The sequence below is a fragment of the Pollachius pollachius genome (assembly GCF_949987615.1).
Source record: "Pollachius pollachius genome assembly, chromosome: 2".
In the NCBI taxonomy this organism is placed as follows: Eukaryota; Metazoa; Chordata; class Actinopteri; order Gadiformes; family Gadidae; genus Pollachius; species Pollachius pollachius.
In genome coordinates, this window is record NC_136935.1 from 1,081,332 (window position 1) to 1,093,831 (window position 12,500).

Here is a 12,500-nt window from a genome sequence, read left to right on the forward strand (position 1 = left end):
GCGCATCTGTAAGTTGGTGTGTGTGTGTGTGTGTGTGTGCACGTTTTGCCAGCAGAGGGGCGAGAGGGTCAGAGTTTGCCCCATCTTTTCATTTTGGACCAAGGTTTTTTTTGTCTCTTCCGTAGGAGTTCATGTCCTGCATGGAGTCTCACCAACTCAGGGGCCTCAGCATGTTCGAGAGCATGGAGGCCAACTACAAACAGGTTGGACATAAAACCGATACACAGCAAAAAGAGAGCATAAAGTGATAAAAATGTTCATATTAATTAAAATAGTATTATTATTATTACATTATAATGATTCATGCTATTCTCCTAGTGAAAGCCCATCATAAAACACAGTGTCATTTTTTAGTAATAGTTTCTCTAAAATTTATTTCACATGGACTGAAAGAGATGAGATAAAACCCCCTGACCACCACAACAACCCCTCTCTCCGTCTCTGTCCCACTGCCCCTCCACTGCCCTCTGCTGCCCCCCACTGCCCCCTGCTGCCCCCTGCTGGTCTCTGCTGCCCCCTGCTGCCCCCTGCTGCCCCCCACTGCCCCCTGCTGCCCCCTGCTGCCCCTCCACTGCCCTCTGCTGCCCCCCACTGCCCCCTGCTGCCCCCTGCTGGTCTCTGCTGCCCCCTGCTGCCCCCTGCTGCCCCCCACTGCCCCCTGCTGCCCCCTGCTGCCCCCTGCTGCCCCCTGCTGCCCCCTGCTGCCCCCTGCTGCCCCCTGCTGCCCCCACTGCCCCCTGCTGCCCCCTGCTGCCCCCACTGCCCCCTGCTGCCCCCTGCTGCCCCCTGCTGCCCCCTGCTGCCCCCACTGCCCCCTGCTGCCCCCACTGCCCCCTGCTGCCCCCTGCTGCCCCCTGCTGCCCCCACTGCCCCCTGCTGCCCCCTGCTGCCCCCACTGCCCCCTGCTGCCCCCTGTTGCCCCCTGCTGCCCCCACTGCCCCCTGCTGGTCCAGCTGTGTGCCAGCGAGTGGGAGCGGACCAGCTCCAGGTGGCTCCATGTGGAGGAGGAGCTGCTCCGGGAGCGGGGCCTCTTCGGCCCGGGGCCCGGCGTGCTGCTGGACCGGGGCTGGGTGCAGGACGAGGCCGAGGGCCCCAACCGCACCCGGCCGCGCATCCGCAGGAGGGCCCAGCGACACTCCAAGAAGGTGGGGCTAGGAGCAGCCGACTGGAGGGATGGTTGTGGCGCTACAGGAGCGTCCTCAGGAGGTTCTCCACATTCACATTTAGGGCTTTTTATCCATAGCGACTAACAATAAGTACATTTGTCAGAAGAAGGTGAAACATATATTGTATCGCTGTGGGTACAGTAAGGATGTTCACAGAACCAAGTGCCGAGCACTAACCATCACTAGGTTAACCCATTCCCCGTACACAACAAAGATAGCTAGGATAAGATGCTATACAACTAAGTACTATAACCAAGTACGACATCCAATAAGTGCGTATCTTTACAAATACTGAGTATTGTGGTACCACATCGTTTGAGTGAATCATGTCCTCTCTGATGTTCGACACTTACTGCATAACATTTAAAGTGTGCAGCTCCCCTCACCGTACCTTACTACTGTGTGACGCCTTCTGATGACAGCTGCCAGGGACGAGCCGTCTTCATTCAAACCCCCGATTGGCTGAAGAGAACCAGAACGGACCGGAATCAGGTAAATATTCCATAATGCCCAGTTCCCACTCTGCCTCCGGCCCGCCCTCGATGAGAGAGGAGTGGGCCGTGGGAACACATGTCTCTGCTCTGCTCCCGGTCTTCCAGAGACCAGGATCCTGTTGGAGGGAGGGCCAGGAGAGGAGGAGGAGGCGTGCCTAGACCCCGACCACCTGACCTTCTTCCCCTCGCTCACCGACACGCCCGCCGCGCCCGGGGACTCGGCGGGGACGTGCGACGCGACGCCCTGCTCCCACACACACGCCTGCGCCGACATGCACACCGTCCTGCAGGAGATGGACTCTGGGGAGGAGGTAGGGTGAACCCGGGATCGGACTGAACCGTGGCCCAGGAGGTAGAGCGGGTTGGCTTGAAACCGCAAGGTTGCTAGTTCGATCCCCGGCTCCTCCTAGCGAGTGTCGAGGTGTCCCTGAGCGAGGCAGATAACCCTGACTGCTGTCGCCTTGCATGGTGGACTCCGCCGTCGGTTGTGAATGTGTGCATGAATGGGTGAATGTCTGGCAATACTGTGAAGCACTTTGGATAAAAGCGCTATATAAATGCAGTCCATTTACCATTTATAACGCTTTTGGACAACAGCGTAAATCGCGTCAATTATTAGGTCTCCGACCATGTTGCCTTGTCTGGGAGACGGGGCACAGCACAGGTTGGAGGCCTGACAAACTCTGTCTTAACCACCTAGTGAAATTTTCGCTATAGGAGTCGAGAAGGTGAGAACGGTAAAATAATTTAAACACGCTTGACATAACGTTTGGACCGTGTCACTCTATACAAACACGCTTGACATAACGTTTGGACCGTGTCACTCTATACGGAGTGAACACAGCTCCATGTCGTTTTTTTCCCGACATTCACAATCAGTCCAAAACACTGGAAGTTAGAATTTGTGTACTCTGACCCGGGACTCAAATAACAACAGACAACAAAACCATAACACCAAAGCGCCAAGGCCGACCCAGCCCGTAGTTCGGCCTTGATCCCTCTTGGGGGGGGGGCGTTGGATCTCCCAGTGCTGCCATCCAGAGCTCATCTTTCCTCATTAGCGGTGCGCGCTAGCCGCGGGAGGGCGTAGCAGCAGCTTCCTCTCTTGGCTAGCGGCGCGTTGTGCTCCGAGAACACGTGTTGACGGAGCCTCTCTCCCTCCTTCTCCGCATCGCACAAGGCAACCAGCCGCGGCTTTTAATGTTTCTGACAGAAGTATTAATAAAAACAGTAGGAGGCGACGCAACACCGTAGCGCGCCGCCTCGCTAAGCGAGGCGGCGTGATGTGTGAGCGCTTTTCATTGTGTAGCCTTCGTAGCAGTTCAGCGGCGGCGGCCTGCTGAGCTCTCTGTCAAATAAACACCGTCATTAGCACTGAGAAATTGTACACGCACACACAAACACACACACACACACACACACACACACACACACACACACACACACACACACACACACACACACACACACACACACAGACACAGACACACACACACACAGTAGTAGTAAAACACCCACGCATAATTATCTCCCGGGCGCCGATAGTGTGATTATGACGGTAATGTGTGTGGGGAGAAATCAATGGGCTGACATTAGGCTCCGAGTCAATAAGAGTCTTCTACTCATCTCCTTCTTCCCATCATCAGCTAAATCACCCTCAGACTGATCTCCGCCTCTCTGGCCAGCGCCCCCCCAGGGAGATAGAGCGATAAGGAGATGGCCACCGCTGCTGTATGCCTTTAATCCGTCTATTAATAAAAATAACATAATAACCACATCATTCGTCATTTAGGATTTTTTTTGGGGTGGGAGGGAAAAAAATTATTTAGTTTAGGATTTTAAACGTGTCTTTAGCCCGGGGGGGCGGCGTTTTGTGTGTTTGGTTCACGCGTCCGTCTGGATTCCCAGAAATCTTCGTCTTTCTCCACAACGCGTTACATCATCACATGGTATCAGTCAAAGGCCCCCCCCCCCCGCCTCTCCCCTTCAGACGAGAGGTTCAGATCACTTAGCGGTTTCCTATTGTGTGCGAGGCAGTGATTAATTCCCTTAATAACGGCCGGACCCCTCTCCTCTCCTCTCCTCTCCTCTCCTCTCCTCTCCTCTCTTCTCTCTCTCCTCTCCCCTCCCTTCCCCTCTCCTCTCCTCTCCTCTCCTCTCCTCCTCTCTCCGCTCCTCTCCTCTCCTCCTCCCTCCTCTCCTCCTCCCCTCTCCTCTCCTCTCCTCCTCTCCTCTCCTCTCCACTCCTCTCCTCTCTCCTTCCCTCTCTCCCCTCTCCTCTCCCTCTCCTCCTCTCCTCCCCTCTCCTCTCCTCCTCTCCTCTCCTCTCTCCTCCCTCCCCTCTCCTCTCCTCCTCTCCTCCTCCTCTCCTCCTCCGCTCCTCTCCTCTCTCCTCTCCGCTCCTCTCTCCTCTCTCCTCTCCTCTCCTCTCCTCTCCTCCTCCCCTCCTCTCCTCCTCTCCTCCCCTCTCCGCTCCTCTCCTCTCTCCTCTCCTCCTCCCCTCTCCTCTCCTCCCCTCTCCTCTCCTCTCCGTGGACGGGGAGGGGGGGTGTGGCTCTGATTAGATTAGTATAAATTGTGTGTTGCCCTGCGGGTTGGGGTGGGGGGGTGGTGTGTGTGTGTTGAGACCCCATATGGTTTTGTTTAGTATATTTGGGGACCCTACCCCCCTCAGAGGGAACACAGGGGGGGTGGGGTGGTGCCAGCAGAGGGGGGCCGCCAGGTGCACATGCTCATTGTGATGGAGTGGGAGGGGGCGGAGTCAGCCGCACCAGACCACCTTGTGTCAGCTGCTCAGCTGAGGCACACGTGGCCGTTTTGGCGGCCAGCGTCTGGACGGCTCCCAGCTTTACTTTGTTTTATTCTTTCGATTTTTCTGGACCGTCAGGAACAGGAGGAGGAGAAAGAGGCGGGGGCAGGGTGGGTTTGGAAGGGGGGGGTTGTAGGTTTTCGATTATTCTCCATCAATCAGCCCCCGATAATGAATTGTTCAACGGTGTCTATTTAATAATGATTAGAATATGTGATTAAAATGATCAATCAACCCCGAGTGCCATCGCAGCCACGCTGGTCCCACGAGAGAATCCTGCTGATGTGTTCACACAGGGTCTCCCCCTCTCTCCCCCTGTGTGTGTGTGTGTGTGTGTGTGTGTGTGTGTGTGTGTGTGTGTGTGTGTGTGTGTGTGTGCGCGTGTGTGCGTGTGCGTGTGTGTGTAGGTGAAGGCCAAGCACTGTGTGTTGGTGGTGAGTGGCCACAGACTCTCCGAGGGCGTGCTGCTCTTTGGGAAGGAGAGCATGTACCTGTGTGAGTCCTTCACCCTGAGCCCAGCGGGGGACGTCTGCTGCAGGAAGCACCACCCCAGCAGGTACGGCCACGCCGCCGCCGCCGCCGCCGCCACGCTGATGTGGCGCACGGAGGAAGAATCACACCGTGTAACGTGTGGAATACCACCATAACGGACCATTGACCTATTCACTCATTGGGCTAAAACACGTGAAGAATTGTGGGTGAATTTTCCCCAAAGTGTCTTCAGACTTGGCGAATTCAGATCCAGCTCATGAAGGAGCATGTATGGTGTTAGACATTTTACATTAGGGATGTCTAAAGGATATTTGGGATTGAACTCAGAACCTTTTGTTCGAGGATGACACTATCCTGACCCTAATTCCAATAATAATATTTGTAACCCTTCTCTCTCTCTCTCTCTCTCTCCCCCGTCTCTCTCTCTCTCTCCCTCTCTCTCTCCCTCTCTCTCTCTCCCCCGTCTCTCTCTCTCTCTCTCTCTCTCTCTCTCCTCTCTCTTCTCTCTCTCTCTCTCTCTCTCTCTCTCTCTCTCCGTCTCTCTCTCTCTCTCTCTCTCTCTCTCTCTCTCTCTCCCGTCTCTCTCTCTCTCTCTCTCCCGTCTCTCTCTCCCCGTCTCTCCCTCTCCCTCTCTCTCTCTCTCTCTCTCTCCCCCGTCTCTCTCTCTCTCTCTCTCTCTCTCTCTCTCCCCGTCTCTCTCTCTCTCCCTCTCTCTCTCTCCCTCTCCCCCGTTTCTCTCTCTCCCTCTCTCTCTCCCTCTCTCTCTCTCTCTCTCCCACTCTCTCTCTCTCTCTGTCTCTCAGTGTGAAGGATTCCTTCCTCTCCACCCTGCTCGGCGGAGAGCCTCCGTCGGGGAGCTGCCGCCGCTGGCCCTACGCGGACGTGAAGGACGCCCGCTTCATGCACTACCTCCTGGAGGTCTGACCCATGACACAGCTCCCCCTGCCAGATGCACCAGTACTCCACGTAGAGTGGCACATTATTCTATTCTTATTAGTCTATTGCATTAGCAGAGTGTCAAAATGGTTTCAGCCTTGTGTCTCGTCCTCAGGGCAACGCTCTGGAGATCCTGATCACGGACGGACACTCGGTCTTCCTGGTCTTCCTGAACCGAGATCACGTATCCGTGTATAAAAGGTACTAAAACGTGTTTTTCCCTGTGCAGCAAACGTTACCTAAATTGTTTTATACGTAATCTCCCCTGCCCCTAATTCTCTCTGTCTGTCTGTCTACCTCTCCCTCCTTTATCGCTCTCTTTCCCCGCTCTCTCTCTCTCTCTCTCTCTCTCTCTCTCTCCCTTATCCCTCTCTTTATCTCTCCATCTCTGCAGGTTGTGTTTAGTCGTGCCGTCGTTAAAAGGCCTGGGGATAGCTGAGGTCATCGCTAACGCCAGGTACATTATAATCTCATTATAGAACATAATTAAAAAAGCAGCAATATGCTTAGAATTTTTTTTTTTCTTTCTTTATTTTTTTCTTTTTTTATTCAAAACACATAAAAGTAATGTGTGGCAAGTGACCAGTTAACATGTAAATGTGGCCAGGAGAGCCCTGTCACATCATTGGACGACCATCACTGTCACGCCAGTGACTTTAAAAAGGACAAAGTTACAGACTCGGAGCTTCTGTCACCCCCTCATCCTCCACGCGTCCTGATTGGCCGCAGCCACCGAGTTGGGCGTGACCAGCCCCGAGTAGGGCCTATTCCTCCTGTCCTCCTCCGGTCCTCTCCCGTCCCCTCGGGTGTTCCTCCTGTGCGGGGGCCTCTCCTGCCTGCATCGGTGCAGACAGGCCGTACACAGGCTGCTCTCCGGGGCCAGGTACAGCCCCTTGGCCCCGGGCTCCGCCACCCCTCCGCCGGCCCCGTCCCCGTGGACGTACGAACAGGGGTTCCGCTTGGCGTTCAGCGTCCTGACGGCCGTGAGGAACTGGGGCAGCTCGGTGAAGAGGTTATCGAACAGCCCCACGTCCTGCAGGGCGTTCAGGGCGGCCAGGCTGGGCGGCAGGCTGTCCAGGCGGTTCAGGCCCAGGTTGAGGCTCTGCAGGCGGGTGAGGGCGCCCAGGGCGGCGGGCAGGCCCCCCGAGCTCAGCTGGTTGTTGGAGACGTTGAGGTGGGTCAGCGCCACCAGCTGGCCCAGGGACTCGGGAAGAGCCTCCAGCTTGTTGCTGTGCAGGTCCAGCCGGCTGAGCGACGTCAGGCCGCCCACGTACTCCGGCAGCGTCTGCAGCAGGTTGCGGCTCAGGTCCAGCTCGTCCACGTCGGCCATCTTGAGGAGGCACTTGGGGAAAGTGGCGATGCCCAGGTTACTTAGGTCCACACTCCGGCGGCCCTCTGCCGTGACCTTCAGCGCCTTTTTGACCATCTTCAAGGTCACCTTCTTCCCCTTGGCCGCGGTGCGCTTGACCCCCATGCTGCAGGAAGACACATGGTATACAGGGCGGCTGTGATTCACCACTTCCCGCTTGGCATCGCACCTTTTCTGACAATTGCTCTCCAGAGGCTGATTCAGGGTAATTTATGTAATCTTCAGCGCAATGGACTAATATCGAACATCCAAGAGAGGGTTTCTGTGTGTGTGTGTGTGTGTGTGTGTGTGTGTGTGTGTGTGTGTGTGTGTGTGTGTGTGTGAGATGTTATTTACACAGATACAAGGGATCATGTATGGCCTAAGGCATAAGGGGAAAGCGTTCTCTCTGGGGAATGGGGGCTTCAATAGTGTATTGGTTTTTCTGTGTGTGTGAGTGTGTTCATCTGAATCCGTTTGTGTGTGTTTGTGTGTTGTGTCTCTACCCCTGCCTACTCACCCAGTGTTGCCCATGGGGGTATTTAAGAGCATGGCTCTCTAATTAAGGCTAATGCCGGGGAACAATAGGAGAGAGTGGCGATGCAGGGAAGAACAGCAGAAGAACACAACACAAATGAGTCCTGATGCTGCCGCCGCCTCGCCAGTCAACTGAGGGAGCTGTTGGTCTCCCTCCCTCTCTTCATATCTCTCTTACTGTCTCTCAAGCAACTGCAAGTGTGTGTGTCTCTCTCTCGTTCACTCTCTCACGCTCTCACCCTCTCTCTCGCTCTCTCTCTCCAGCCACCCCGAGTGTATGTGTGTCCATCTCCCTCGTTCTCTCCCTGCGATAGCACCTCCGCCTGCCAGCCGGTTCGCCTCCGTGCGTTCGGCTGCAGCGTGTGAGCGTGCACGAGTCAAATAAGGACTTTGATAAATGATCCGCACGAGTGTGTGACGAGAGCCGGTCCCCTCTCCTCCTTACAGTCTCAAAGAGCAAGGTGTGTGTGTGTGTGTGTGTGTGTGTGTGTGTGTGTGTGTGTGTGTGTGTGTGTGTGTGTGTGTGTTTCTACACCCCAAGGCCGTCTCTCGCCTCATTCATCATCCTGGGGATGAGAGAGGTTATCCGCAGCCGCTTGTTCCCATTATAACCTCCTATAGAAAACTATTGCATGGAATTATTACCCGCAATTAGATAACATACACTGAGCCAAATACAATGATTGATTTAGTGTAGTTTTACAAAATAATTTGGTTGGGAGTTATTGGGGTTAGAAATTGGATACACTTCACAAGAGCCATATAGTTTCCAGGTGTAGACTATAAAGGTGTCAGGGCCATATTCAGGGCAACATCTAGCGGTTTAATGTTGAATTATATTTGGTTATGATGTGACTCCTAGTATTATCTTCACCTCGATCTAAAACAATTCAAAGGACTTCTTTCATCAGTCAGGGTCTGGATCATTTGGTAGATATGTTATCATTAATTCAATTACATTTTTTACTTACTTGTCACTCTTCTGTTGATATTGTGATCCAAAAGCTCGTTTACTTCCTTGTTTTTAACCTGGTACTGGCTTCAGTTTCTGTGAATAGGCCATTCAGGACAGAATCGCTCTGCCTCTTCTGCACATTCTGCCAAACAATGTTGTTTCAAAGTCCACCCCTAACTGCTTTTCCTTACGCCAAGGGAAAAATAGCATTCGGTCAGCATTTCAAACCGGTTCTTATTGGCTATCTCTGCGTTCACCTTTTAACTAACAGTGGCTTTTATTGTTTTAAGTACACCGCAAAATGCAGGAGTTGTAACTAGCAGCTTTAATCTAGCTCTTCCCCACAAGTAGAGCTCCTTCCAAACAGGGCCAGCCAAGCTTGCTCTTGTTTAAGACTGTTACTTAGCAACTTGTGTGCTTGGTGCCAGAACTTAATTGCCAAGTTACCAGCCCACAGAGAGGGGAACAAGGAGATTTCAGCAGCAATCTCTTCTTAATTTATATTAAATAAGTTCAGATAGTTCTTTCATTAGTAAAACGCGTAATGAAATGAAAATGCATTGCTATTCTAGGAAGGCATTTTTGTTTACATTTGAATAGGGAAATAAAGATTTTTTTGGCGGGGGGAAGGGGGCATTTTTACTGTCCTTTATTTGAATTATTTAAGGATAGCTAAAAAAATATTCTGATTGGTTGGGAAACGATAAGGCTAAATACAAATAGATATAAAAATATTTTCTTTATCACTATAAATTACCCGCAATTTACGGAAGGTAAATGAGTGAACAAAAAATGTTCATCAGTTCAGGAGAAGCTATAGTAACTCATTTACCGAACATATTTTCATGACAAACGACATCGACGGCATCAAACTGTTTCCCCGTGCTGCCTATAGATGGCGCCATGGGCTTTAATCTGTGGTGTCGCAGCCTGCGTGTCGCGCCGGAGCCTCCTCACGCCGGAGCCTCCTCGCTCCCGCTGTAACGGTTCTCCCAGCTGTGTACACACCACATGGATTCCCTGAACTTTTTCACTTCACCTCTGCTCTGCTCTGGTTTGAGCGGCTGGATGCAAACCCATGAAACCCAGCATTCCTGGACTGGTTGCTATGCAACCCAACAGTCAAAACATGGACATGGCATTTTGTTTTGCTAATCCCCTTTCTGTTTGTTTTACAGATTTTTATTTTTTCCTTTTTGTTTGCATGCGTGCACATGGCTTTTTATTCTGCCATTTCCTTCTGTTTATTTTTGTTATTATTTGTATTTGTTTGTCTTTGTGTCTAACATTTATTATAGTGAAGCAATTTGCGGTATTTTAATTTAGCACTTAAATGCAGAAAAGTGAACACAGTTAATCCTGCTAATTAAAATATTTGGGTTTGCACCAGGAAAAGCCCTGCGGTTGGAAAGAAGGAAATGTTAAAATGGCAGGTAAAATACCCTTCAAAAAACGATTTAACATTGCTTGTTTTCTCACCAAAAGTTCAAGCATTATCATTCCACAGCCGTCCTGTCAGTAGCTGGCCACCTAACTAACTGCAGCTTTAAATTTGTTTGAACCTTTTTCAATGTTTGTCTGGGGCCCCGCCACCAGAGAGGGGACATCAGTAACTTTGAGTACCTGATGCATCTGAACACGCTGGCTGGGCGGACCTACAACGACATGATGCAGTACCCGGTCTTCCCCTGGGTCCTAGCTGACTACCTGTCAGAGGTGAGCCCTCCAATCAGCCCCACAGCACAGGAGATCCACACAGGAAACCCTGTGAAACCACCGCACTTATACGCCAACGCAGCCCCTCCACATAATTATAACGCACGCTTAATTGGCAATTGAAGGGTTTAGGGTCACGGACGAGGGCTCTTGCCCTTTGAGATTTGAACTGTGATTAAGACCTAAACAAATACAATGGAGTGACTGATAGGCGATAGATGTGTTCTAAACTGCAGCATTCGCTCCCATTAATGCAGAAATCTGTGGATCTCTTTCTTTTGTCTTCCCGGCCTCCAAAGACTCTTGATCTCTCCAATCCGGCGACGTTCCGGGATCTGTCCAAGCCAATGGGAGCCCAGACAGAGAAGAGGCGGGAGATGTTTGTGGAGAGATATGAAGAGATGGAGAACAGCGATGGTATACCTTCTACTCTCAGACACTTGCACAATATTAACACTTGCTTTCAAAACATGACAACACGACAACATTTCCAGTGAGTTTCCGGAGCCTCCTGTAATATACCCTCCTTCCACCTTCTGTATCGATGACACAGGTGATCTGTTGGCTCGCTGCCATTACTGTACACACTTCTCCTCCGCTATCATCGTGGCGTCATTCCTGGTCAGGATGGAGCCGTTCTCCAACACCTTCCAAACCCTCCAGGTGAGATGGTGAACACGACCCGCTCTGCGGCCAAACTGACAAACGGCCGCACGGATAAGTGTTTTTCTATTGTTTTTAATTATTGTTTTTGTTTCCTGAACCAGACAGACTTTTTTGTCAATGCTGCATTGGAGTTGTGGTGTGTAGCTAGCTTTTTTTAGTCGGCAGTGCTGGCAGTTAGAGGCCGTTCTGTGGCTGGGGAGTGACCGCAGTGGGTGTGACCGAAAGGAAAACTAAAGATAAAACATGCCCCTAAGCAATTTCTGCCTTACTGACCTATTTTTTTTCTACGACAATAACTTTTGTTTTCGCGCTTGTTTAAATGTTACTTTTTCTAATAGTATTACAGCATATTGACTCTACTGAAATCAGCCAGTATTAACTTACATTTTAATTTTGTTACAGATCTTTATGCATATTAGAATTTTCTTTAAAAAACAAAAAACAAGAGGGAATATGTATGGACAACCATTGTTGTAATCTCAATTTAAAGCAAAATATGCACATGCACGCACGCAGACACACACACAAACACACAACCACATACACGTCTATGTGTCCAAGTAGCTACACAAACTGATCAATAGGTATTTTTGTTGTTGAATGTAATCATTATAATAATAAAACCTAATATCATTTTGGGAAGAAAACTGAATTAAAGAGGGATTTCAATATCTATGCAAATAATTAAGAGATGCATATAAACCATTTAAAAGAATCATCTTGCAGAAGTTACCAATTTGCAATCCACTATCCAATTGATTATAATAAAAAAGCATGCATATTTGATAGTCAGAATAAAGCAATAACTGTGTTAGTTTTGTGATTCCCGTGTCTTTTCCTTCTCAGAAGCATAGAAAGGCGAACCCAGTAATATCCATAACCAGATTTGCATCTCTTAACAGAATCTGCTCTGTGTATATATAGTATTTCCATTCATTGAGGTAATTGTTTTACTCCCAAATTACATTCTCCCTCATGAGATTTCCGTGGATTATACACATTTTTTTGGGTGCGAATGTGTAAGTGCTTCTTTGCAACACGGGAGAAATATTCCTTGCTTACATAATGCGCATAAACTAAAAGGCATAAAGAACGAAAGACGGCAGCACACTGTTGCGAGACGTTACTGGATGAATGTTTATGACGCCGTCTTTGGGCTCTACCTGGTGAAGATGACGATGAAGATGACGATGATGATGACGATGATGATGATGATGTGTGGTCGGCAGGGAGGGTTGGACATCCCGGAGCGGATGTTCCACAGCGTGCGCTGGGAGTGGGAGTCGGCCTCCCGGGACAACATGGGAGACGTCCGGGAGCTCATCCCGGAGTTCTACTACCTGCCAGACTTCCTGAGCAACTCCAACAACATCCAGCTGGG

The 12,500-nt window shown here is 50.8% G+C and overlaps 2 protein-coding genes across 2 annotated transcripts in view; one reads left to right on the forward strand and one right to left on the reverse strand.

Moving 5' to 3' along the window:
- wdfy4 (WDFY family member 4) overlaps nt 1-12,500 on the forward strand; it is a 53,599-nt gene that overhangs the window by 30,876 nt on the left and 10,223 nt on the right. The window contains exons 42-54 of the mRNA XM_079729579.1: nt 126-203; nt 954-1,145; nt 1,589-1,658; nt 1,766-1,971; nt 4,877-5,025; nt 5,765-5,879; nt 6,013-6,098; nt 6,292-6,354; nt 10,128-10,170; nt 10,334-10,453; nt 10,753-10,870; nt 11,007-11,116; nt 12,349-12,499. Of these exons, the coding sequence (XP_079585705.1) occupies nt 126-203; nt 954-1,145; nt 1,589-1,658; nt 1,766-1,971; nt 4,877-5,025; nt 5,765-5,879; nt 6,013-6,098; nt 6,292-6,354; nt 10,128-10,170; nt 10,334-10,453; nt 10,753-10,870; nt 11,007-11,116; nt 12,349-12,499 (1,501 nt within the window). The remainder of the gene's footprint in view (nt 1-125; nt 204-953; nt 1,146-1,588; nt 1,659-1,765; nt 1,972-4,876; nt 5,026-5,764; nt 5,880-6,012; nt 6,099-6,291; nt 6,355-10,127; nt 10,171-10,333; nt 10,454-10,752; nt 10,871-11,006; nt 11,117-12,348; nt 12,500) is intronic.
- Nucleotides 6,589-7,371, reverse strand: lrrc18a (leucine rich repeat containing 18a; the record flags this gene model as incomplete). The annotated part of the gene is made up of 1 exon (XM_079730749.1): nt 6,589-7,371. One exon carries the CDS (start codon nt 7,369-7,371, stop codon nt 6,589-6,591), a length of 783 nt encoding a protein of 260 aa, XP_079586875.1.